The following is a 25,547-nucleotide window of genomic DNA, read 5'->3' on the forward strand; positions in this document are numbered from 1 at the left end:
CCTCCTCCTCCTCCCCACACGTGTCCCAGCCAAAGCAAGCGACACGCCTCCCCACCCGCCATTGGCTCGCGCCGCTCCAGCTGTGGCCGCGCCGCCCAATCAGCGCGCTCCCCGCCTCCTCCGGCCGCCGCTCTCAGCCAATCGGATGGCGTCGGACGATGGGGCCGCCGGCTCGCCTCATTCCAGCCCGGAACCTTCGGGGCTTGGTGGGAGCGGGAGAAGTTTCCAACTCGGGCGGCTTCCCGCGTGGCACCGGCGCCAGGGCAAGAGAGGTACAGCACAGCCCCCCGCCCGCCCCACGCGCGCGCATGCTCGGTTGCGTTCGCCCCGGCCGGGCTCTTTACTGCCGCCGCGTCTTCCTTCGCTTGCAGAGACGCGGCTCTTCCCCTTCTCCTCCTTACCCGCCTCGCGGAGGGTCGCGGCGCCGCTTCTTCTCCGCTGCCCCGGTGCAGCCTGGCGGGGCGGGGGGAGCGGGGCACGCAGTGAGGCGGACGAGGCGCTTCTCCGAGCGGGGTGCAGCATGCAGTCCTGGGGGTGGGAAACCTCTGCCTGGCGGAGACCCGCAGCTGGACGGGGGTGGGGGCTCTCAGGGCGGCGTGGAGACCCGCCTGGCGCCCTTTCAGCCCCGGGCGACGCTGGAAGCCGGTGGACCTCGACGTCCGCCTCGTTCTCCTCCCAGAGGCAGCGGGACTCTCTCTCGAGGTCCAGTGGCCTTGTTTTGGGGCGGGGGTGGGTGGTGGGGAAGCCCTTCGGGACGTTTCGCTCTCCCGAACCCGCCTCCCTTCCGCGGGGCTCTTCCCGAGGGGACCCCGGGCAGCCCAGGCGGCCGTGCCCTTCCCTCCTTTTCTCCCGGCGAGGGCTCCGCGGGGGCCACCCCGGTCCCCGCCTGCCCACGCGAGGAGGGGAGGGGGGCATCTCTCCGCGCCGCCCCCCCCGCCCCGCGGTCTTTCCACCTGCTCGGCATCCCCGGCGCGAGCGGCACCCAGGCGGGGCCGGGCTCGGTTCCACGCGGGGCGCCCGGCCGGCTATAGATAGCCCGCCCTGCCGGCCAAGGCCAGATGGGTAGGAAGAGGCGGCCTCTTTCTGCCTTGCTTGGCCCCGGGGCCGGAGCGACTTCCTCGGCCAGAGGCGGGCAGGGCTATTTCTGGGGGCTGGCATTTAAGGGATGGGGGGGGGGCTGCTTTTCCATTTGTCATGGGAAAAAGAAACTTAAGCTGGAAAGATCTCGGCACCCATCCGCCAACCCTCCTCCTCTCCTGTTTCAAAGCTCCACTTGATGTACCTGGCTCCTAACCCAGAGCCCGTAAATTAAGGTCATTGCACTTTTCTTAGACGGGAGGGACGTGTTTCCCACTCCCCCATAACATCAGGGCCTGCCTGCCCTTGTTCTCTCGTCCCACAGAGCAGATCCTCCATTTCCCCTTCAGCCAGCCTCCTTGGGGACAGCCGGAAGACTTTAGAGAAGAAGAATCTCTGAAGTTCTGTATTAATGTGGCCAAGAGTGTCCATTTACTCCAGAACCTGGTAAGAGTCACTTGCTTGAGTTGGGCAGTAAATAGAAACTGAATAAATAAATAACATATTTATAACATTATCGCTTCCTCTCTGAAAGAGAGTTTGTTTCCAATTTCTAACTATAAAATACACTCCTGTAGTGAAGAAATAACTTTTCTTGGGCGGGAAACATTTTTAAAAAAACGGCTTCAGAAAGCAATCTTATGTTATTTTATCTTATAATTGTGAATTGAAATGGGATTGTATCCATGTCAACATCAATCAAAAGTTGGTTTGTACAGCATACCATATTTACTCTACCGTTTGTACTAAAAAACTACTATTGGAAGACCTAAAGTACCAGACTGGGAAAAAAATCGTACAGAAAATCTGTGCGTTCACTACAAATTGACAACAACTTGATGGCGTGCAATCAATCAATCACTAAACACTGAATTATAGTCCAACCAAAAGACTGAATTTATACATCAGACCAACCCTGATCAAAACAAAATCACCCAACAATTTAATAAAATTCACATGTTACAGTACAGTGTGTGAATGAAGCTGACTATTGAAACGTCTGCAAGAAAACCACCCACCCATCCTCATATCAATCCTAAACTATAAACATTCTCTATTTAAGTACAGTAGGTGAGCCCTGGTGTCTGGGCAGAGTTAAGATTTGAACTCAGGACTTTCTACAACCCCAGCTGCCTTTACCCCAGGAAGGCAGGTAGACTTTCGGGAGAGAGCTCAGCAGGAATGACTCCAAATGCAAACAGACAAGCTTTTTTTAAAATTCTCCTTGCTTGATCTGAGAAGTGGGAGTGAGTCAGTTTTCTTCTCGGCCAGCTTTTGTGGACCAAGAAGGAACCAAAACAAGAGCCCAGATGGTGCCTTCTGTGCTTCCCAGCTCCAGGCCGCCTAAGCAGAGTGGAAAAACAGACTCATTCACCTGATCCTCGCATTCCCCTCGCCGCTGGCAAATCAGCAGGTGGGGGTCTCGAGTGCCCACCTTTGCCCTGCTGCTATATTTACCAGCACTTTCCATCTGCTGCAAGTAAGAGGGAAAAACATTTGGCTTATTTTAGAAGCAGCAACATACTTTCCTGCTCTGGCCCTCCTCACAACAGGTGGAAGAGCTGTTTTTAGAACTTTTGCAGCTCAAAATAGTGCGGAGTTTACAATGCAGCTTGCTTTAGGCATCTCGGAGTCCTATTTATGTTCTCCGGCCACGGGGAAGGCTATAAATATTCCTGTTGCTTCGCCACACTGCCAGGCTGACCTCACTGCTGACTTCAAGCTGCACAAACATCTCCCACCTTGGTAGGCCCTTTGATAGCAACAGAAGCACGGAAATGCTCCAGATGTTCTCCTGGGGGGAAAAATGGGGAAAACACTCGCATGGGTGGTTGAAAAACGTGGATTGCACTGACAAGCCTTCCCATGAGGAAAAGCAACCAGGCAGAATTTTTCTCTGGATTTTGGCTTTGAAATAGTCCCTTGGGGGTAGCCTCAAAAAACTTGGTTGCATCTTGATGAACACGGCCTTTCATTTTATTTGCCTTTTAAATGAAAAGGAAATCATTGCACAGACCCCTTGTCTGAACGCAAATTCCTTCCAAGAACATGGAAGGACTAACACCAATTGTGGAGTCCAGAAGAAAATGAACAGGGGGAAGACAATCTGCCGAATGTCACCTGTTTAATTTTATTTTTGCTCCGTTGTTTATGCACAGACGGAAAGATCACAGCATCTATCAAAACAAAAAAAACCCAGCCAGTTCAAATTTGGATGCTCTGGGAAGCAGGGCGCATAAGCCCGCAGGCAGACTGTGGCAGGCAGAAATGAATAAAAGAAATACTCTGCCTTCAGCAGAGACCAACCAGATTCCTTCCAAGAAATCCAGGGTGGAAAAAACAAACCAACCTCATATCTAAGAAGACCAGGAAAAAATATCTACATGCAGTTTAGTCAACCCAGGTCCTTTTTTCATGCTAACTGCTCCAAACTTCCCACTCTGCTGGCCACACCTTTGCATTCAATTAAAACCCCAATTGGGGCCATTCAAAATGTCAACGGATCTATTTCAAAGTATTCCTGAAATTTGGTGGTAAAGGTCGTCCCGTCTCCTTTTTCTTAGCTTAACCTTGGCCTCTCCCAAAGGGGCGAAGGAAGGAAGAAAGGGTGGCTGGTAAATCAACGAAGACTCAGCCTCTTGGGAAGACCCTGGTGGGTTTCCCCGCTGAATTCTGTGAATGGGCTGCCTCTCCCTGGGGTGGATTTGACGTGACCAGAGAAGATCCTACTAAGCAACACTTTCTCTGAGTCTGTTAGGGAGGAAGCCCTCCCCGCATCTTGTCCTTCCGCGCAACCGGCAGACCTGCCATACACTCTGGCGAGGGAGTTGTCACGGTGGCAGAGATTCACCAGCATCCGGAAAAGCCGTAAAAAAATTCAGGCCAGAAGTGGGAGATGAGGAGTGTTTAATGCCAAGAATAGCAGGACGAAGCAGACAGTGAATGCATTGAGGCTTCTGAGCACCTCTCCAGGATGGGGCCTGGAAGGAAGCCAGCTGGGGAACATGGTCTCTGGTGCTCAAGTGGCCAAACCATCCTGGAGCCCAGAAGATGCCATTGCACCAAGAGCAAGTCACAGAAGGAATTCAAAGTCATCCGAGGACACAACTCCTTTTACTGCTTTATTTGGAGCAAAGGTAGGCCCAGTCGGATCACCGACTCCTGCTGCAGGATGCAGCCGGCCTCCAAATTGCAGGTCTGTCTTCACTCATCCAAAGCTTCTCTGTCTCTGCCAGCCTCAGGATGCTGTGGCACAGGACGCGGCCTCCTTGTGCCGCAAAAGCAGCGACATCCGGGAGAAGGTCTTTAAGCAGGCGCAGCACTGGTACCTCTTGATCTCCGAATGGGTCTGCAGATGAGCACGGAGGTTGGAGCGGTCAGCAAAGGCTCGGCTGCAGTGGGAGCAGGAATAGGGCTTTTCACCTGGGAAGGAATGCAGAGAGGTGAGGCTGGGTGGGGCACGCAGGGGCAGGGGCTGAGTGCCAACTGCCCTAAAGAGAACCATGAGTTCATTTAATGACCATCACACACACAAAAAGGGATATAAGTTGGGTTGGTCACTTAGGTGACCTGTTTTATGACCTACAGCTGTGGTGGGCAGATTCCATTACAATTGTAAGTTGAGAACTACTTGTAGAAGCACTGAATGCTACAGAAACATTGTGCAAAAAGAGGCCCATGTACCTAATTATAGGTATGTTGCATGCTCCATGCTGCAAACTGGGGGAACATTCCATAAAGCCGGAGTGCAAAATGAAATCTGGTTGCTAAGAGAAGCCAGACATCTGTGCCTTATCTAGCAATCATTAATTCAGCCAGTGATTGTGACATTGCTACAGGAGTGTCCGGTTTCTGGTGACCACAGATTTTGGTCACAAGGGCTATTCAGTTTCAACACCCACCCACCCACCCAAAAAGGCACAGGCATAACCCAGCTATTCACTCACTACAGACAACAACCCTAGAATCTGTTTTTAAAACCACGATTTAAACTTGGTTCATGCCGTTTAGCAGAACTGCTGATTTTCTGAGTAGACGCCGACTGCCCTGCAGGGAAGGGCAAAGAATCCACAGTCAGATATTGAACAGGAGAAGCAGAGCAGACCAATGATCCATTACAAAACCCTCTGGATGAATTTGGTGCACCAATGCTGCCTCCGCTTTGCAGGAATGCGGTAAGCCTAATGCTGCAAAGAGAAGCACCTTTGATGCCATCCTGGGTCCCTAGACGACAACTTCAGTGCTCATGCAGCCTTCCACAGACGTGTTTGCACTCCAGCTTGGGTTGTACTGCAGCAGTGTGCAAGGCCCTCTCCCCTTCTTTCCTGTGATATTTCTCCCTCACCTGTGTGTGTCCGGATGTGTCCCTGCAGCAACCAAGGCCGGGAAAAGGCTTTGCTACAAATCTTGCACACGCAGGGTAGTGTGTGAGTCCGGATGTGCATCTTGAGAGCCCCCAAGCTGGTGTACCCCTTGTTGCAGTATTTGCAGCTGAAGAACCTGGCTGTTGCTGCAGCTTGCGGCTTGCAGCCCTGCTGCCGGTGCCGGGCCAGGCCGGAGAAAGTGCTGTAGGGCTTGTGGCAATCCAAGCATGTGAACCTCTCCAGAGGGTCAGTCCTCACCCCAGGCTCAGCTGGCAGCTGCTGTCCTTCTACCTCCTCCAGGTGACCGCCCAGACTGGAGCATGTCCTCCAGGGCGGCAGGCCGAAGGCCGGTGGGAGATTGAGGTTGTTGGGGTTATCCCGGAGAGGGGTGGATGACCCCCGGCTGCCTCCAGCCCTCTCCCCACTTTGGAGGTTCAAGGCGACCTGCTCTTTGGCCTCCCGGCTCTGCAGAAGAGGTGAGGAGAGGCTTGCGGAAGGAGAACTGTGGTTCCTCAGAGGGCTGGCTTCACGGGATGTGGAGGGGCAGGGCGTGGCCGCCTGGATAGAAAAGGAACATGTCATCCAGGTGTGACTTGGCCTGTTGCATTCTGGGGATGGAAACAACACAGAAGAAGTTGACCAACGGGGTATTCCTGCCTTCCCTTCTAGAGGTCTAGATTCTCAGTCATTCCGGTCATGGCTGTCCCAAAGGAAGTACCTTTGGGACTTCCCTTCTAGGCCCCTCCAGACCCTTTTCCTTGACCTTCTGCACAAACACTTGCAAATGGAAACTTGCTCAGCCTGCAAATGGAGACTTCCAAGGCAGGCTCTGACTTTCTCAGTAGCGTAATGCCCCCAGGCAGATTATAGCTCTCCCATCTAAGGACCAGTTCCCAGTTAGGTCTGATCCTGCTTAAGCCTTAGCCAAGGTCAACTGCTGCCCATCCTAATATCGGCCTGGGGTGCACTGAACATGAATTGGGAGACCTTTGCTAAGTACCTTATATCTCACAAACTCTACTCCCGGGGAAAACGTTCCTGCTTTTATTCTAAGCAAGCTGTTTCCTAGCTTATCTCCACAGCCTGTACGTGTGGCTTTGTTCCTAAGAAGGAAAGATGAAGGCTGCAGTTCCCACAGCCAAGGGTGGTGCTTTTAATCCAAAAACCCACTTCCAGGGCTCTTCCCTTGGAGCAGACACCTCTCTTCGTGGCTTCTTCTGATGAACGTCTTTGCAAGGAGGTGAAAAAACAGAGTTGAGTAATAAACTCACCATGAGAATCACGCGTGCCTGAAGGTCAAAGTTGCCTTTAAAAAATAAAAAAAAAAGCAAAGATCCAAAATGTGCACGGAGGACACCCTCAGCTGAAGCCTTGCTTTGATGTGCCAAGGTGGTATCGCCTGCCATAATGTTCTCAAGTCCCTCTTATGACTGTTATAAATCAAACAGGATCTTACACCACCAAAGAAAAAGCACTTGGAATATTTTAAATATCTCCAAGCCACCCTATCACACACCCTCTCTGGTACGTTGGAAAATATTCTGCATTCCAGTTGAATTTACATTCTTTTCCAGGGTATGAAAAAGTGAAGAAGGGTAAATGCCACACAGCCTGTTCTCTTGGAAACATTTACATTCAAAAACACTGAGGGGGCAGAATCCATTGGGGAGGGTAGGGGCCCAGGGTCCGTCTTCACCAATGTAGGGGTTACAGGGTGGCTGGCCAGCCCACTGGAGCTCAAGCCATCTTCCATGCATGTAGCCCAACAAGCAGAGATCAAACCTAGCCTTTCTTGGACTCTCTGTAAACCACTAGTAACCTCGGAGCACCACACCCTCCTTCTGGTCCTTGCAAGCTCTCTCAGTTGGAAACCCGCCAACTCTGTCAGATCAGAAATGCCCTAACTCTGCACCCCATTTTTTTTTAAATGCCTAGTTTTCCTGTTCTGCTTCATTGAGTCTTCCAGAATTCCTCTGCTGCTGAGTTAAAACAGTACTCGGTGCCTATCTTGGAGTCAGCCGAAAATTACAACAGGAAAACAATTTTGTTTCTTTGCAGGCAGGCACCAATTTTAATACACACACTCAGAATTAAGAATACAAATAAGGTGCGCTGCATGTCTAAACCCAACAGGAAATTAATAAAAGAGTGAAAAGCAGGAAAAGGCCACTTTAGGCATTGGCAGCTGAGTGGGGCTGGGATGAGAGTTGAAGGCCACCAGTGGCGACTGCAACGGAACAGAAGAACCCCGAAAGCCCCACAATCTCCGGGGCCACAGCCTGCATCACCCGTCCTGGCACGGTGGGCTGTGCAACAAGGCCCGGGCTGTTATTTGGGAGGCTGCCTCGGAGCATGTGCAGAGGGGATCTAGATGTGGGAAAATTCCCACCACCTTCAGGGTTTTTAGGGCACTGAAGCCTCTTCGTTTATCTACTTCATTTTATCGTCCTTTTTGGGAGGGAAAACAGCCTCGGCTTAGGAAGTTCCCCGGACATCATTTGGAACTTGGGTCCGTCTGCTTGTAAGCCGAGTTCGGGGAAGATGCCGGCTTCCCTCCTCCGCCACAGCATCCCTCTTGCCCGGTTCCGCAGGGGCTCTACCGAAAACCTTCCACCTGTTGCCGCTTCTCCTCGGAGAAACTCCCGCCTAGGAGGAGCTCCGGCGCCGGGCAGCGCTGCCTTCCCGGGAACCCGCCAAGCCCCGAGAGCGCAGCCGGCGGAGCCCCGGGACAGAAAGACCGCAGGAGAAGCGAAGCGGAGGAAAGTCCAGCGGCTCCCGGCCTCTCGCAGCTCCGCCGCCGGGGCCCGACGGGCTCGGGGGAACCGCTCTCCGGGGGCCGCCTCGAGAGGAGCCCGCCCGCCGCCGCCGCTTCTCCGGGCTCTTCTGCGGGCCGGGCAACCCGGACACACTCGGGGGGCCGTGGGGCGCCTGGGACGGCAGGCAGGCGGAGGGACCGTCGGGGCCGGCCGGGCGCCGCTTACCTTGGCGGCTGGTCTCCAGCTGGCCGTAGTTGGGGACGCGGCGGCTGCTGCTGCGGGGCTTCTTGACCAGGAAGGAGCGCGGCATGGCAGGCGGGCGGTGGGTCGGCCGGCCGGCCGGGCAGGTGGCATAAAGCCGCGGCCTCATTAGCATGGTCCCGCCGCCAGCCAACCGCCGCCCGAGGGGCCGGCCGGGGCCTCCGCCGCGCCGCCCCTTCCCCGGCAGGTGCAAAAGGCCGGGCGGGGGGAGGGAGACCCCTCCCGCCCTCCCCAGGAGGGTCCAGCTCGGACTCGGGGGGGCATCATTTGGGCGGAGGGAGGCGGACCCCTCGCTGCTCCTAATCACCCCCACACTTTGCGCAAAGGGGGGAGATGCGTCTGAGGGACCAGTGCAGGATTTTTTGGGGGGTGGGGGGCGGCGTTGGGGAGAGAGACTCCTGCAACACCACAAAAACGAGACCGGACCCAAAAGTTTTCCAGGACTTTCCCACAGGCCGATGCACCGAGGGGAGAGCAGCCCAAACAGCAACCAGCATTCAGGATGGATGAGCGGATGAAAAACTGGACTGCCCCCCCATCTTTGGCACCGATTTGCACCAACCGAGGGAACCCCCTGGACGCCAGGACTGTGGCAAAACGGGGGGGCTGAGGGGACTTGAATTCGGGCTAGCATTCCACCTCAATATCCTTCAGAAGACATTTGCTTCCTTAGAGAAAACTTGTTCTCCGGGCTTTGGGCTTGCAATCTGCTCCACCAACTTCCATGGATTCAGAAGAGCCCCTTGGACTGGGAGGGGGGGTCCTGGAAGTTGCCAGGAATGAGAAAGGCAGGGTGGGGTTTGCTGCAGGAGCCCATCCCAGCCAGCTCACTCACCTGGCCAGGGAGTTCCTCTGCTTCCGTTTCTTCTTGAAGTACCAGCCCAGCCCTGGGGGGGGGGGGGGGGTTTCCCCTTCCCCTGCTTGCTCAAAAGGTAGGTAGGTGGGGAATGAAAAGGATTGCTTTCTTTTTGATTTCCAATACCTATCAGCAGGCACAGGCCAGTTCTATTTTTAGGACCAGAGGAAGAGCATTCCTTGGGCACCAAGAGGGTCAGCCAGCCTCCTGTTATTGTTTACTCCCTTGTAACCCCAAGACCTTTCCAGGCAGCTGTTTCCTAGACCCCCCTTTTGGGCAGAGAGGGGCTTCTCCTACACCCCTGCAAGACAACACGGCAGCTTTGGGATAGGGTAAGAATTTGATACCCACCACACTACCCATGTTTTTAGTTGGTGGACACAAGAGCTGTAGGTGGACCTCGTGAGATTGGGGCTTGGTCCCTGAGAGAGAGACCCCTCCTCAGAACAGGTGGGCCCCTGGGTGGGTTTAGGTGAGCCAGAAATGCTGCCACCTCCAGCAAAGCTTCTCTTGGTGCTCCCAATGGGCACAGCTGGAGGAGCCAGGAGGGTCTCTGACCTACACAAGGGGACACTAACTAGGGCAGGAGGGGTGGCCTCCTCCTCTCCCCGCTCCCTGTGCTGGAGGGCACTTGCCTGAGCTCCCGGCCTGCCCTTCTACCTAGCGGAGAATGTTAAGTGGCACTTGGTAGGGAGCGATCATGTCTGTTCAAATGCACAGGCGGCCTTGAATGGCAGGAGGCTATATAAGGCCCAGCGGCCTAAGGAATGCGGCCTTTCCTGGAGAGACTCCAAAGGGACCATTAGGACCAGGAAGGTGTTGGGGGCTGAAGGGGGGGAGGGGGAACCCTCAGGTCAAGCCATCAAAGAGTGGGTGGGTGGGTGGGTGGATCTCCCACTAGAGAACAGAGACTTTACCAAAGGCTCAAAAGCTGCACTGTCCTTTCCTCTCACCAACCCCAGGAAGAACAGGTAATAGCCTGAGAATTTTGAGGAGGGGGGAAGGATATGGGATGCAAATAGGGGAGGAGGAGGAGGGTGGCAAGGGCACACTGGCATACGTCTTTCCTTCACCCCGTTCCTAAGGTTAGTGCAAAAAAAGAAATCTTACACACCAATGGAAGTGGCTGCAATATTCTTCTGAAAACAAGTAACCCCAGTTTCTTCCTATCAGATTGAAGAAAGGTTTAACAAGAGAAGGACAAACTCTTGATTGTCAACCAAATTCAAAAATTCCCTTGCATTTTTTTCTGAACAGAGACACATTTTCCCGTTTCTGCGCCTTTTCCGGTCTCAGGAAGCTGGGAGGGAGGGCATGTAATCAAAGCTGCAATAGCCAGGCCTGGTTGACAAAGAAGCCACAAGCCAGGGTTGTGATGCTGACAGGAGTGGGCCCACAGCAGATAAATGCTTCGGGGCTCCTGCCTCACCTGAGTAAACATCACCAGAGCACTGATACAGCTACCTGATACTCAAAAAAGAACCTGTTCCAGGAGCAGACAACCAAGCTGCACATGCGAGTCAGACATGTTTCCACAAGCCCAATAAGCAAAGACAAGCCACTTTCAATTGGGGGGGCTTGGCTTGTATAGCAAGCTATGGTTTGTAGTCACACCTCACTGAATAAACTGCAAAACTGGTTTGTCGCGCACACAGAAACGCCCATAGATGGATTCACAGATGAACGAACGCTAAGGCTGCTCTGAAGACGCAGAGACACATCCCGTTGTAGCTTATTCACAGCTTTTATTTCTTTCCAGCCTACTTCAGGCCCACTGACCCAGAATCCGGCCACCTGGATAATAAAAGCCTTAGAGGTTCTGCTTAATAACTTGCAACAACCCCTTAAAGGGCTGCTTGAAGAAACCCCCCCAAAGTTGTCCTCCCCCTTTTTCTTGCAGAGAACAAAAAATCCTCGAACCCTTAAAAAAGGACCACTGACCCATTGCTCAGAATTTAACCAAAGGAAGCGCCTCCTTCCCTCCAGGTATGGGACCCTCCTCCACGGGGCCCGAGAATCTGGAACCCAGGGCACTTTTCTTTAAAAAATATACTTTGAAAAATAATGTTCCGTAAAAATACTATTGTTTCTAGTCAAACACAGATATTGCGATATCAAGGGTTAACTGCTTTGTATTCTCTCTATAAAAGGTGAAGAGTGTTTGTTACAGGAAGAGATGTAGAAAAAAAACCACCAAGAACTTCTAGAGTATCACAAAAGCAGATACAAAACGGGCAAGGTCAGTCGTGGGGAGCAGAGGGAGAGATTTGGCTAAACAATTATGCTCAAGTCAGGAATGGCCGCCTGGTCTTGCTCGGGCATCACAAGCCTCTTTGAAGAGGCTGCTTTCCATGCAGGCGTTGATCCCCAAATCCCTCGCCACGATGGCCAAGGAGCAGGCCCCCAAGCGCATAATAAATATTCGTACAAGATTTAAATCTCCCATGCTGATTTCCCCCCCAAAATAAAAATAAAACAAAATATCCAGTGAATTAACCCAAAGACACAGGCAATTAAAAAAAAATGTAAACTACAGTTTCCCCACAAAATGTTTTGTTGCTATATAAACCGCTAATGGAATGAGGGCCGATGGTGCTAAAACTGTATTAAAAGCACCTCCGTACTTTGTGGCGTGTGGAACGTCCGACCGGTAGAGTACAGAGCAGGTCCGATGGAACCGGGGAAAGGGACGCACCCCTTTTCGCTGCCCCGGCCCCGAGGAAGAGGTTCCCTGCCTGAACGAGGCAAGGCGAAAGCGGAGGAGACGGCCACAAGCCACCCTCTGGGAGCCGATGGGCAGGACGAGCGGCGCATCGCCCCGACAGCGGAGAGAGCCAGGCAAATGGGCAACAGTTCCTGTCTGCTGCTCGGCCGGGTCAGCGGCCCTCAGTTCTCTGAGAGGGAGAGTGCCAGGGCTGCCTGCAAGGCCGCTTCCTCATCGATGTTATAGTCCTGGAAAGAAGGGAGGAGAGTGTCGTAGCAAAGAGCAGAGGAGCCCCCACCTTCCACGCATGGCAGGCCGGGGTCCAGAATGACCTTAGAGGTCATCTAGAGCCCCCTGCTCTCTGCAGAGTCCACTATTACGCCTCTGCTAAGGGGATCACCCAGGCCTTGCTTGCCCATCTCCAGTGAAGGGCACCTCATCTCTTCCTCTGACTGACCGATTTTAGGTCTAGCTTGAACCTCCTTCCTTGTAACTGGGACCCACTGGGTCTGCTCCTGCCCTCTCAGCAATAGGTGTGCCAACCCTGAAGCTTGCAATGCTTGCAAAGGGTGCGTTCCTTGGAACCCTGACAAGAGGCCTCCTTCAGTGCCCTTTCCTGCAGAGGTCGCCTGTCCAGATCCTCCCTCGGACGGCTCCGTTTCTAGACCTTTCACCCTCTTGCTGGTCTTCCTTCCGTATTGCTGTCCTTTGGGAACTGTGGTGCTAGAACTGGACACAGTAATTTCAAGTGCGATCTGAGCAGGACAGGGTAGAAGGGAACAACGGGGGTTTTTTTAAAGCCTGTGCCTATTGTTACACCCATAATGGTGCAGGGGGCACAGAAGAACAGCCCCTGATACCAACCAATCCTGGTGACCTTATTGGAGGGCAAGCACTTTACAAGAGCAGGACATAAAGAACAGGAGGAGGCAACCACTCCAATGGAGCCATAACTCCTCCCACAAGGGCAATTGGATCTGCTTTTACTGTCAAAGGAGATTCTCTATTGAAATAAGACGCTGCGGAACGCAATACCCACCACAAACGTGTCATAGGAAAACTTGTGCCGGTGCAAGAGGTGCTGTAGAAAGTTGGCACTCTTGTAACTGGGGTCTCCCCAAGGCATGGCTGAGCACACTGGACAGACCTGGAAGACCCAGGGAGAGAAGAGGATGGTCAACAAGGAAGAAAAAACACTCGATTCCAAGAAAAGAGTTAAAAGCAACGGTGTGATTGCTTGATTTTTTGGGGGACGGACGGACGGACGGACACATGACAGAATAATTTCCTGTTGCACAGCACACCTTCGAAAAAGCATGCCTTGCTATGAAACCCCCTAAATGCAGATGTATTAATATGCTTTGCTCCATAAAATTTCGGGGACAAGTGATATTAAACAGCACCATCAAATAAAGCTCTAAACAATCACAAGATCATACACAAACTGAGCAATTAAATGGAGCTGCTACAAAGGGAGGCCTGCTTTTAGATCTCCAGGACACTTCCAACATTTTATACTAGGGAAATACACCCAGTTCCCGAGACGCATTTAATTTCTTTACAGCTCCCATGTACAAAATGAAAGGGACAAGGTCAGCACAGCCACTGCAGATGCAGACATGTGATTTATCCTCCCTGGTTTGCAAAAGCAGAGCACGGCGCTCCAGCTATGGCATAAACAGGAGGAGGAAATAGGCAAAAGTTTTCCCTCTCCTTCCCAGTTTTCTGCTAATTTGGCTTTCTGTTTCACCAAACAGGGGTGACATGAATGCAACTCACCACTTTGTTGGGGTCACTGCGGTGATTCTCCATGCAATGTTTCACTAGCTCCTGCTGATCCAAGTTCCGCGCTCCACAATAGGGACAGACAAACGTGGACCGGTTTGGAATATTGCTGAAAGGGAGAACAGCACAGCTCAGGGACTGGAAGGTGGGCAGACCCAAGTTCAGCATGCTGGCTGAGAAATTCTGCCAATTGATTGATCCTATTCTGGGAGTCTAGGAACTGAGGTCTACGTAGCTTCAAGCTACTTGAGAAACACCAACCTGTAAGGACAACACATCTACAGGTTTTTTTTTTTTATCAAAGAGATGCCTGATTCCCTCTCTCCCTCCTAACGTGGCTTGAGAGTGCAGGAGGAATTCTAAAACCTGGGACCCAGCGAGCTGGGGAGTGGCTCGAATCCACAAAGAAGGAAATACCTTGGAATAGGTTGGGATGTTGGGACGACAGGTACGAACTTCGGACAGTTGGCCATTTGTTCCTGGACTTTAGCACATGATGTGACGTGAGACCTCATCTTTGCAAGCGTCACCTGGCACACAGAAGGATTAGAAAAGAAGCTACTACAGGCCACTCACAAAAGCAGGGTGGCTTTGCTGCCCGCACCTACGCACAGGAGCCCTTAAAGGTTACCTTTTTACTGCAGCCCCGACACGGCGCCTTGAAGGAAGACAGCTGCTTTTCCACCCCGGAGGCCTTCTCCACCTTCTTGGGGTCAAAGGGCATGCGGCAAAGGGGACAGAGGGGAGACGGAACTTGGAGGCAGGGCTGCAGGCATTCCCCACAGAACCTAGGGAAGGAGGAGGCTTGGTTGCTCCCAGAGGCTGGAGAGCTCGGGCAAAACTACTCACGCAAAGAAGGGTTGCTCTCCCCAGAGGGAGGGCTGGTGGGCTTCAGCCAAGAGGAGGCCCAAAGACACACAGAACAACTTCCCTAGGTCTACTAGGTCAGGGGTCTGTCGCCATAGCGGGCATCTTTTGAGACTTGTGGACTTCAACTCCCAGGATCCCACAAGTCTTAAGGCTGCCGAGTTTGGAGACCCCCGTAGCAGCTCATGAACTCTGCCCCAGCAAAATCGAGAAGGTACTTTGGAACATTTCCCGCCCTCTGTGGAAGAAGGTCTCCTAAGACCAGGCCCGCAGTCCTGCCCTCGCCTCCCCAGCTCCCTTGGGCTTCCCGGGCTGAGGAATTCCTCTCCAAGCGTCAAGTGGGAGACCCTCCCTCCCCCCCAATAAACTTACAAAGCAAGGATGCAGGAGCAGGTCCCCCCTTGGCCAGAGGGGAGGCTGGACCCTCCCCCCATGCTTCCCTGGCACTGCTGTCCATCAGCCCGTCCAGGAACCTCAGCCGCTTCCCCCCCACGAGAGTCAACTCTGTAGCTCCCCACCCGGCAAGGGGCTTGGGGGGCACCCCGTGGTCTCCCCCCGCCGCTTTCCGTCCGGGCCCCTTGACCCCCGTCTCCCCCCGCTCACGTGTGCCTGCAGGGGGTGATGCGGACGGGGCGCTGGTAGACCTCCAGGCAAATGGGGCAGCTGAACTGGGCCTCCAGCGCGGCGCCGGGCTCGGGCGGGTGAGGCGGCGGCGGGGCGGGGGCGGCGGCCGCGGAGGGCGCCTCGCGGGACCCCCCCGCCGACACCAGCAAGCTCCGGAACATCGCGGCCGCCATGGCGGAAGGGGAGGAGGGCGGGGGAGGCGGCGCATCCCCACTACGTCATCGCCCCCGCGACCTCGGCGCCTCCCAGGCTGGGACGGTCCCGGAGGTTCCCCTCCCCGCGGCTCTCGCGAGGCTTCCCCCACGACGTGGCGTCATCGCGGTGCGCGGCCCCGCCGAGGGGCCCTCTGGGAATTGTGGTCTCCCGATCGGGGGGGGGCGGAGGCCGCCCAGCGTCAGCAGGAGGCTGCCGTGCTCCACGTGGCCGAGGCGGAGGCGGCGATGTGCGACGGCGGGCAGGGCGGCTGCGGAGAGGAGCCGCTCCCGAGGGAGAGGCCCCGGGGCCGGTGAGGAAGCCTTGGCCGAGCAATAATCCATGGCTTGTTGAACAAGCCACCATAGCAGAGGCTGGAGAATTCTGGGAGTTGAAGTCCACAAGCCTTACAGTGGCCAAGTCTGGGGACCTCTGCACCATGGCCAGTCCCAGGGAGGCTAATTCTAGCCCTAAGGAGTGGTTTGTTCAGCCAACTGGGCTTAAGCAAACCATGACTTGGCCCAGGTGCTCAGACCAACCGTGGCAACTTATCAGAGGGGCAGACTTCAACTCCCAGAATTCCCCAGCCCAAGGGATGAGATGATGGATAGGCTGGGGGATTCTGGGCGTTGAAGTCTGCCCCTCTGATAAGTTGCCACGGTTGAGATAAAACACTGTTTATATGAAAGAGGGATTTGCTTTTTGTCACCGCCTCAACTTCCGTATCGGAGAGGACGGCATAAGATGTGGGTGTCTGCTAAGGCTCTGTGGCAACCTGGTCTTCACTTTCTCTCCTCCAAGCTGTGACTCCAAATGCGTCAAGTGCAAGGAGGCCTCCCCGGTGGTGATCATTCGTGCTGGAGATGCCTTCTGCAAGTAAGCGCACCAGGGCAACCGAGGGTGACGAGAAGAGTTTCGAATAATTCAGAACTGGCCCCTGCATCTCTGTGCAGATTTTTTTCCCCCTGGCAATGAATGTGGGCTTTTCTCCACCCTGTTTCTCTGCAGGGGCTGCTTCAAGGACTACTTCGTTCACAAGTTCCGTGCCATGCTGGGGAAGAATCGCTGCATTTACCCTGGAGAGAAGGTCCTGTCCTGCTGTAACCTTTACTGCTTCAGGGCAAGAGAGACGGGCAGGATGGCAACTAAAAACAGGAAACGAATTTGGCGATGCTTTCTCCCTGCTGTTTTAGGTTCTGCTGGCTTTTTCGGGGGGTCTTGCTTCCAGCTCAATGTTGCGGCAGGTGCAAGAGGTATGTTTGACTTCCAAGCAGGAGGGGCTGCCAAACAGCACAAGCCCCTAGTAGATGAAGCATGATAGCATGGGTAAAGTTTTTGAATTGCTTTGCTTTCTCTTGTCAGGGCCTCAACCGAGAAGCTGCCAAGAAACTTCGCTTCAGACCAGGAATAATCTACATTGATGGTTTGTGTTGGCAGCCCTGTGCGTTCTCCCTGCTTTGGGGGACGAAGTCAGTGTGCAGGCAGTTTGTTTCGACTGAAATGTTGTGGCTTGGGAAATATAAATATTTATATCATTTTCCCTTCGGGCTGGAGCACCAGATTGCATGGGGTAGTTGTCACTCCCTGCTGGTCCAATATCTTCCATGGCTGAAGATCCCATGGCAGGGAATGTTCCCAGGGCTGTTGAAGTTCTTTCCGACTAGCCACCTCACCTTGCTGACAGTTTTGGTTTTACTCTGCAGAGGGAGCTGTGTGTGGGCGGAGCTTGGATGAGCGAGAGAAAACCTGCGGGCAGGTAGAGGCTGTCCTGCGAGCCACAGGCTTCCCCTATCATCTGGTGTTCTTGGAGGAGGTAAACTGAGATTCAGCACCCTCACCGCAGCATACTTTGATGGGATGGCATCAACAGCACTGGCTGCTTTGATGTGATTTGCCTGGAAGGAAACTGTATTATTGACGGTAGTATTGTTTAGCAAATTGAACTAGAGCAGAGTTTCACATCCTCCGCAATTTTGGGGCTGGCTGGGGAGTTCTGAGAGTTGAACTCCACATACCCTGAAGTTTCTGAGATTGAGAAACACTGAATTAGAACATCAGAAAGGCGTCCTGCCCGCAGGCAGGATAGGATTATCATTCTTCCATCAAGTATAATCCTTTGTGCTCTGAGAATTAACTCTGGCCCAGATTAGTCTGCCCACTTTTGCATAATGGAAGTCAAACAACAGAGGATCAGAGAAAACTTACTGCGAAACGGGAAGTGGATAACATAGATGAGCTTCTAACATTGTCACTTTTAGGAGGAAAAGAATAAGGGAAAAGTAGCATTAAGCTTAACAAGGCGGGAAGGAAATAGAATTCCTAGTTCTGAAACTCTGTCAAAAGCAATTGAGGTTTGTGCGGGCTTGGCGCACGTTCCTTCAGTCAGTGTTTGATCCAGTCTCTGTCCTCATGCTCTTTCGTAGGTGTTTGACCTTCCCACTTCTGTCCTGAGCTCCCTTTCCCACAATGCTACTGGCCAGGCACCCAGCTACAAGGAAGCAGTGGCTGATTTCCTGAGGTGGCAGCAGCAGCAGCGGGAGGAGAGGAAGGAGGAGGACGCGGCGACTTCCCTGGAGGACCGGCTGGCAGAGTGTAGCCTGGAAGGCTGCTGGTGGCCGGGACGGTTGGCGGCTCTGCATGAGGCTGGCTCTTCCCTTGCTTCCCACGCACAAGATCTGTCCCGCCTCTTTGCGGGCATCAAATCCCTAACTGCAAAAGAGGAGCTTCTGCAGACCCTCCGGTAAGCTCCTTGCTCCGATCCTGAGTGAAGATGTTAATGCCCACAAGGTGAGCTGGGTGAGCTGGGTGAGAGTGGAGAACTCAAAAGGGGCTAGGCAGGGGCCTTCTTCGTGCATTCCTGTTCTCTTAGCACAAAGGGTCATTGGATGCCGTATCCTGGCTCAGGAGCCCCAGGAAACAGGCCGACAGTCCTGATAGAAGGAGGACTTTGCAAGCAGCCCCTAACTCGACTTAGAAAGGGTTTCATGGTGCCAAAAGGCCGTTTTGTCTGGCCCTTCTAGATGGCTGATTCTGTGGTATTTCTAGGAACACAGCAAACGTTCTATCGTTCTCTGGGCTCCTGGTTGGATCCCCAATTCCTGGCTGGAACGGGAGAGATCTCTCGTTTGCTTTTTAGGACCCACCTGGTGCTGCATGTGGCTCGGAGAAACAGATACACGAAGGTGATGGTGGGAGACAGCTGCACCCGTGTGAGCGTCAAGCTGCTGACCAACCTCTCTCTGGGACGGGGGGCCTTCCTGGCTATGGACACGGTGAGAGCAAAGCGGCTCACGGTTTCCCCAGCGACGTTTTGGGCTCGCCTTGCTCTTCGGTTTAGCTATGTCCACCCTTGCAAGCCACTTCCCGGAGCTTTATGAAGCCAAACCTGGCCCTTGAAGCGGGAAGGAAAGTCCTGGGCTAAACCTGCCCAGAGTCCAGTGGCTGAGACCCCCCCTTTCGCCCAGGAGGAGCCCCCTGAGGAATATTTTTCCAGACAAACACACAGAATAATAATACCGTAGAAGAGGAGCAAGGAAGCCTTTGTGACGGAGGCTTCCATGCTGTGGCCAGATGACCCAGTTGGAGCTGTCCCTGGTCCATCTCTGTTCCGGAATCTCCCGGAGAGGTTGGGGTGCAGGGGTGTCGGTGGCCTCTGAGCAGCCCTGCCTTTCGGGTCTCTGATCTGGCACTGCTGCCCCTCCCTCTTCCTTTCTCCTCCCCCCAAGGGCTTCTTGGACAGCCGCTACGGGGATGTCCTGATCCTGCGCCCAATGCGGGAATATCCTGCTAAAGAGATTGCTTTCTACAACTACCTCTTCGGGGTGCCCACCGTCTTCACGCCTGGACTGGACACCAAAGTAGGCCATTGGGAATGGAGACTTCTGGCTGGAGACAGAGGGGAAGGGGTCAGAGGGGCCCCTTCGGTGGGTCAGGAGGATCTGAGCGGCCAAGTGACCGATGATTTCACTTCCCCCAGGCCTCTGACAGAGCCAGCATCCACCTCCTGATAGAGACCTTTCTCTGCAAGCTGCAGTTGGAATTTCCCTCCACCGTCAGCACAGTCTACCGGTGAGTGTCCCTCCCCTTGTCCAGTAAAATGACAGCCAACTGCTGGACGGAGTCCCTGGCAGATGTTCCTCAGTGGTGTCCCTTCCCACACACCCCTCATGGACCCTCTGCAGCTCTGGTTACGTTTCTGGGCCTCTCTGGGCAAATCAGAGCAAACTAGAAAGCAGGGTTTTTTAAAAAAAACAAAAACAAAAACTTGTTTTCAGAAAATCCAGCTCAGGCCTCCGTCTGCGTTTCATGGGCCAGACCCTTTCAGCTGCGGACTTGCAAGCGCCTCCTTAAAACAAGTGGTGCCTCATCCCAGAGAGACTTTATGTCCTCTTGAGGAGGCGCAGATAGCATGACTGGGTCGGGCAGCAGGTGGGCTTCCCTCCAGTTCTCCTCCTGATGCCCCCTCCGGCCTCTGTTCCAGGACAGGAGAGAAGCTGAGCGCAGTCCCTCCGGAGGCCCAGCCTGATGTGCCGACAGCACCAGCCAGCTGCCTCCTCTGCCTCTGCCCCTTGGACACCAGCGTTGGTGAGTGGTCTTCTTTGTGTGTGGGGGGAACGGGGGACCCGCTTCTAGATTGACTTTTGGTACCTGCTGGGATTCTAGAATGGACAAGGGCTGAGATGCCAGCCAGACCTTCACGGCGCCAGAATTGCAGGTGGTCCTTTTTGGAAGGTAGGGAGGGTCTTTCCCTCCCATCCTTTGCCAAACAGGCAGGGGGATAAATGCAAACCAGTTTGCTTGCTGGAACTGACCAATGAAGATGCGGCTGCCTGCGCACCCAGGGGACGTACTCGGTCCTTGAGCTCTGGGTGCTGCGAGTTTCGCTCACGGCGGGGCATGACGAACCCGGCTTCTGCTGCCAAGGGGTTTTTTTTTTGCCTCTTGGCCCAAGGACGAGCTTTCAGGGGCTGCAATTCTCGTTCCCCGACAGAGGACGGATCCTCCTTGCAGGCCACGCTGCTTTCGGAAAAGCTCAGCCAGTGGCCTCCAGCTGCGGAGGGATGTTGCGGTGGCGGGACCCAGGCGGGTTGCTGCGGAGAGCCCCCAGCAGGAAGGTAAGAGCCCCCAGCAGGAAGGTAAGAGCCCCCACAAAGAATGTACTGTTGGGTGTGGATAACCCCGCCTGCTCACCTTAGCCCCCCCCCCCTCCCCAAATAAGCCACTAGTCGGCACAGGTGGCTGATGTTCTGCTCTTCCCCCCAGAGAGACCTCCCAGCTTGTCCCGTTGCTCTGCTATGGCTGCCGCCTAACGGTCAAGGAGCTGGTAGGTGTGCAAGGAAGGGTTTGTGCAGCCAGGGCTCACCTGGGTGTTGACGCAAAGCTGTGCACCTGCTCTCAGGGCTGGGCCTGAGGCAGAAGGGGCCAGGCTGACGACAAAAGCTCTCTGGCTGGAGTTAAAATGGGTGCAGTCAGTTGGGCCTTCACTTTGGACGAAAGGTTTAGTTTGGTGGGATTTTGGAGAATCTCTGTGAGTTTGTCCTGGCTTTGGAGGAACTTCAGGTTAGGCTGTAGGTGACAGTTGGGGTGCTCTGCCACAGTTTGAGGGTAATGAAGGGGCTACCCCTTGTGAAAGTAACAAGCATGGTGGAATCACCGTGCCTTTACTCACTCCCAACAATTCCTTTGCAGAGCTGCGTGGAGTCTCTCCCCGCATACATTCACAAGGAGGCCGAGCGCCAGCGATGCAGGTATGGGGCAAAATTGTTGCCTGGAGGAATTTGTGCCAAGAGAAATGAGGCTCCATTGCTCTTCTCCAGGGCAGAAATACAGCCCAAAGAGACGGTTGGGCATTTGTGGCTGTTTTGTTGTATCAGTTCACTGATGTTGTTTCCCAGCCTAGTAACAAAATGGATGCAGGAAGAAAAGCTCAGAGACCCCCAAGACCCCACCAATTCAACCTGAGCTCCATCTGCCCTCCCCTGTCGTGGCCCAGACCTTAGTGGCAAGGACGCAGTTGGCAAAACAGTGCGAGGGGAGACAGAATTGCAATGAAGGGGGCACTACTTGCACTCCTGCAGCTGTTGAGGCCAAGACAGAAGGAGAAGTCCTGTACGAATGCCCTTGTTCCTGTGCGTGGAACAGAGAGTCATCCAATGGACCAGTGCATTTCAACTAGGGCAACTTTTTTTAAGATTTCAACTCCCAGAATTCCGCAGCTGGTGTGCTATTTGAACAAACCCTAATCTAGTGTGATATGCAAACCCGGATTTGCAGTGATGCCTGTTTCCACTTTCTTTGCAGGGCTGCGATGAAGCAAGAAATCCAGGAATTCTTGCTTGAAGATGACACTTGATTTGCACTGGGTGCTTTATGGCCTAAAAGAGTACAGGGGGAGGACTGTTTGTGGCTCTTCGTGGCCTGACAATCTACTTCCAGAAGTGTTTTTCAAGCAGAGAAATCATTTTGGATTCAGCACTGGCCAGACTGAGCCAAGAAGGATCCAGATCTTTCACATGTGTCCAGTTTGGCACCTCCTTGGAGGCACAAGTGAGTCGGAATAGAAGTGAATCTATTTTTGTACACAGGATTCAAATCCTAAAACAAAGGGAGCAGCCTTTGTTCACGGAAGTTTGATGACGTGTCCCAAGGAAAACCGGTTCCTTCTTGGCAATAACGCCCCCTCCCGCCCTACCCAGACCTCCCAAGATTTCATTTAAGCTCTCCTCCAAATCTGCTCCAGACCTCTGGATAAAGTGAGCCCCCAAAGCTCGGCTGCTGAACCAGAGGAATTTTCCTCCTTCGTTCCCCAAAGTCCACCTCGACTTCCCACCACACCGTTTTTTAAAATCACAGCTTTGTTTTTATTGTATAGATCTGTATAAATAAAATGGCCTCCCATAGAAAAAACAGTCTGTAGATTCCCAGCAGCGAGAGGCTGGCCAAGAGGGGAGGAGGGAGGGAGGGAGGGTCAGAGACTGCCGGGGTGGGGGGGCTCTGGACCTTTCGGCAGCAGGACAGCCCTTGTTTCCAAACGCCTCCTGGTCGCCAAGGGGGAAGGAAGCAGGAGCCCAGGAGGGGGAGCCGGTAGTGTCTTTTGATTTTGTAAAAAAGGGAAAAGTGTTTCAAAAAGTGTCCTGTGTGTGTTGTGTCCCCCTGTGTCCCCCCACCCCCCAGCTGCATTGGGCTGCAGGTGTGGCTCAGGTTACGGGGGCTGCCCCACCCAGAGCCTCCAGTGGAGGAGGGGGGCGGGTAGGAAGACTCGGTGTCCAGGACCGGCAGCTGGCTGGGTCCACAGCCTGGCTGCGCCTCCTGGGCTGCAGGCCCCCTCCCCCTTGGGCTGTTTTGGGGGGCGAAGAGAGCCCCCCTCCTCAGTCCTTCTCCCGGGTCCACTTGATCATGGTCTCTGGCGAGCGGTAGAGGAAGATGAGCTTGGCGTAGAGCTCCTCCTCCAGCTCCAGCTCCCCCGTCTCCCGGACCAGGAAGATGTGGCTGCACAGCGTCAGGATGCGGTCCACGCAGGGCAGCTCCTCAAACATGATGGAGTGGGAGATCTCGCTGAAGAAGCCTCGCACGAACTTGCCGATCACCAGCACAATGGAGACGTAGAGACCCATGATCCTGAGCAGAGAAAGGTGCCCGTGTAGCGCCCCTGCGCAGCCACCCCACCCCCCGCCTTCTGACTCCCCAACACATCCACACGACCTACGAAGCACCAGCGGGCTGGCTGAGCAGGATCCGCGGGGATCTGCAAGCCCTGATCCCATGGCTCAGCCTGGGGGGGTGATCTCAGCCGTTAGCTGATCCAGAGGAAGTCTTGACGAGGGACCGAACGGCCAACCTTCGCCTCTCTCGTCTGCGCCTGGAGGGCCGTATCAGGAGGCGCCCTAACCTTAGAAAAGCTTGAAGGTGGCCCTGCGAGGTGGGAGGGAGATTGGGGACCACCCCCCCTCCTTGGTGGCATTTCACACACAAAGGGGCAGCGTTGGACCCTCTTCCAAGTGCTGCCAGGTGGGGGAACCAAGTGGGCCAGGGGAGCCCAGCCCCCTCCCCCATTCAACTGGGCGGGGAGGTTTCCCTCCTTTCCTGGGGTTCTTAGGCCCAGTTTTCCTGCTCCTTCCTTGCATCCAAGCCAGCCTATTCCTGTGTGACTCTTGCGTCCGCCCTGATGGTCCGGGGCTGGTGGGTGGGTCACTCACCCGTATCCTGCCAGGAAGCCCAGGCTGGGAGGGCTGACTTTGTCGCTGAAGATGACCATGGGCAGGATCTGGCACTCGGCCTGGCACTCCGCCAGCTGGATCATCCACCACTCCAGGAAACTGGTGCTGCTGTTCCCGGGCCTGACCCGCTGCTGCTCCAGCTGCACTTCCACATCCAGGTAGCTGTCTTCTCCGTCTGGAAGAGGAGAGCGGGAGAGGGAAGCAGGCACAGAAAAGGAGACCGCCTCGCTTATACACACAGAGATGCCGAGAAAGCTCTTCCTCACGAGTTGCTCCCCGTTTTCTTTAGAGTCCTCCCAGCCCCAATTGCTCCGTTTAGTTTACTTTACTGTCATTGCACCTCGTACAACAAAATTAAATGCCACCTTCAGTGTATGTTATGGCTATGAAAATAAATACAAACACACATCCTTCACATTCTATGCAATTGAATTGAAACCGCCCGATATTGCATTAATATTGCACTATACAGTAGAATTCAATAGAGTTACTGCCCTGGGATAGAAGCTGTTTTTCAGCCTGGTTGTCCTTGTTTTTTTCATTGTCTTGTACCATCTGCCAGATGGTAATAGTTTAAAAAAAAAAAAGAAAACGAGGGCCCAGGATGAGATGGATCTTTAAGGATATTTTGAACTTTCTTAGGGCAGCAGGAGCTCTAAAGCTCTTCCAAAGAGGGGAGAGGGCAGCCAATGATCTTCTGGGCAACGAAGTTTAGGCGTGGCATCGAAGATTTATCTGCTCATTTGACCTTTTTAATATCTTCTGCCGTTCTTACTGTGGCTTCAAACTATGTGCCACCAAAAATCAGGAACAAAATTCCTTTGCACAACACTCATTTTGGAGCTCTCTTTCAAAAGCAAGCAGGAAAGCAGACGTGGAAGGCACGCTGCTCTCTCTACTTGGAAAACCGCCCTGCCAACCCGTGGCATGATTGTGGCCTTTTTAGGGACCGGGAAACGGAGCCATTGGCCTCCTGTTCCTGCTCCCACCTGAAAAAGCCAGAAATGCGCCCATGTCCCGGCTGTTCTTGTGAAAGCGTGCTGGCATTTCTGCTGGGGGGGGGGGGACGAGTTCTGACCCCCTGGATTGTTTTCCAGCTAGCACCAGGAACCCCCCTCCACGCAGAGGGAGGAACTGGGGAGTTAAACGATCAGCCCCGAGTCTGTGCAAAGCAGTTTCTGTCTGGTGTCCTCACCTGGGAGCAGGGGCTCAACCGGGTCTGCCTCGGGGCCGCTGGGCGCCCGTATGTAGGGTGGGAAGAGGTGGGCTATCCGCCTGGAACAAGGAGAAGAGACGGTAAGAGAAAGCAGCCTGAAAGCACACGGGTGGCGGAGCCGCTCTGTTCCTCGGGCTTTGCAGGCTGTGAATTGAGACCCCTGCAATTGGGGGGCCCTTTCCCCACCTGGTTCACCCCCTGGCCATGGGTGCCTTGATGGGAGGGGCAGGGGGGGACGACACTCACACAGGGGCACGATGGGTGCCCTGCAGCATCCCGGCCAAATTTTGTCTCACGAGACTCTTCTGGCTCAGGTCCATGGTGTGCTTCTGGGAGGTGTACTCCGTTTTCCCTCCTTTGCTGAGATCCCTGGCGGTTGCGGAGGAGGAGGAGGAGGAAGGAAAGGACTTTGGGGATCAAGGAGAAGTGGAAGGAAAGGCAGGAGGAGGATCCACCCTCTGCTTTCGGGTCCCTTCGTCGCCCTCTCCATCCCCAGAGCTCTTCTGCACCCACAGCCCCCTAAGCCAGGATCTCCAACCTCGGCCGCTTTTCAGGCTTGTGGACTTTAACGCTCAGGATTCCTTAGCAGCGTTGGGTGGATGAGGAATTCTGGGAGTTGAAGTCCACCA

The 25,547-nt window shown here is 54.2% G+C and overlaps 5 protein-coding genes across 11 annotated transcripts in view; 2 read left to right on the forward strand and 3 right to left on the reverse strand.

Annotated features, from left to right (window-relative positions):
* Positions 1-136: 136 nt before the first annotated feature.
* Positions 137-3,325, forward strand: LOC148124863 (uncharacterized). Its single transcript, XM_087940323.1, has 3 exons — positions 137-272; positions 1,403-1,524; positions 3,237-3,325. Exons 1-3 carry the CDS (start codon positions 146-148, stop codon positions 3,315-3,317), a joined length of 330 nt encoding a protein of 109 aa, XP_087796449.1. The 5' UTR covers positions 137-145; the 3' UTR covers positions 3,318-3,325.
* SNAI3 (snail family transcriptional repressor 3) lies at positions 3,186-8,637 on the reverse strand. The gene is made up of 3 exons (XM_026719767.2): positions 8,423-8,637; positions 5,423-6,049; positions 3,186-4,500 (listed from the first exon to the last, which is right to left on the reverse strand). Exons 1-3 carry the CDS (start codon positions 8,571-8,573, stop codon positions 4,316-4,318), a joined length of 963 nt encoding a protein of 320 aa, XP_026575552.2. The 5' UTR covers positions 8,574-8,637; the 3' UTR covers positions 3,186-4,315.
* A 2,402-nt stretch (positions 8,638-11,039) lies between these two features.
* RNF166 (ring finger protein 166) lies at positions 11,040-15,580 on the reverse strand. Of its 2 annotated transcripts, none has more exons than XM_026719763.2 (6): positions 15,274-15,580; positions 14,435-14,591; positions 14,221-14,333; positions 13,798-13,912; positions 13,058-13,165; positions 11,040-12,266 (listed from the first exon to the last, which is right to left on the reverse strand). In XM_026719763.2, exons 1-6 carry the CDS (start codon positions 15,465-15,467, stop codon positions 12,201-12,203), a joined length of 753 nt encoding a protein of 250 aa, XP_026575548.1. In that variant the 5' UTR covers positions 15,468-15,580; the 3' UTR covers positions 11,040-12,200. The 2 variants fall into 2 exon arrangements, with proteins under 2 accessions (XP_026575548.1, XP_026575547.2); XM_026719762.2 differs by having other exon boundaries at positions 11,040-12,773; positions 15,274-15,501.
* Positions 15,541-22,392, forward strand: CTU2 (cytosolic thiouridylase subunit 2). 2 transcript variants are annotated; one of them, XM_026719759.2, is made up of 15 exons: positions 15,541-15,799; positions 16,288-16,362; positions 16,495-16,573; positions 16,680-16,739; positions 16,849-16,909; positions 17,190-17,299; positions 17,910-18,226; positions 18,623-18,758; positions 19,212-19,343; positions 19,463-19,554; positions 19,967-20,070; positions 20,477-20,600; positions 20,749-20,809; positions 21,175-21,233; positions 21,787-22,392. In XM_026719759.2, exons 1-15 carry the CDS (start codon positions 15,735-15,737, stop codon positions 21,836-21,838), a joined length of 1,527 nt encoding a protein of 508 aa, XP_026575544.2. In that variant the 5' UTR covers positions 15,541-15,734; the 3' UTR covers positions 21,839-22,392. The 2 variants fall into 2 exon arrangements, with proteins under 2 accessions (XP_026575544.2, XP_087796436.1); XM_087940310.1 differs by lacking the exon at positions 20,749-20,809 and having other exon boundaries at positions 15,571-15,799.
* PIEZO1 (piezo type mechanosensitive ion channel component 1 (Er blood group)) overlaps positions 22,323-25,547 on the reverse strand; it is a 58,781-nt gene continuing 55,556 nt past the window's right edge. For all 5 annotated transcript variants that reach the window (XM_087940287.1, XM_087940286.1, XM_026719748.2 and 2 more), the window contains 4 exons: positions 25,165-25,287; positions 24,898-24,977; positions 23,682-23,877; positions 22,323-23,103 (listed from right to left, as the gene is read on the reverse strand). In XM_087940287.1, coding sequence (XP_087796413.1) covers positions 22,854-23,103; positions 23,682-23,877; positions 24,898-24,977; positions 25,165-25,287 — 649 coding nt within the window. In that variant the 3' untranslated portion in view covers positions 22,323-22,853. The remainder of the gene's footprint in view (positions 23,104-23,681; positions 23,878-24,897; positions 24,978-25,164; positions 25,288-25,547) is intronic.

The sequence above is a fragment of the Pseudonaja textilis genome, chromosome 11 (genome assembly GCF_049901715.1).
Source record: "Pseudonaja textilis isolate UNSWEBS1 chromosome 11, rPseTex1.2, whole genome shotgun sequence".
NCBI classification, from domain to species: Eukaryota; Metazoa; Chordata; class Lepidosauria; order Squamata; family Elapidae; genus Pseudonaja; species Pseudonaja textilis.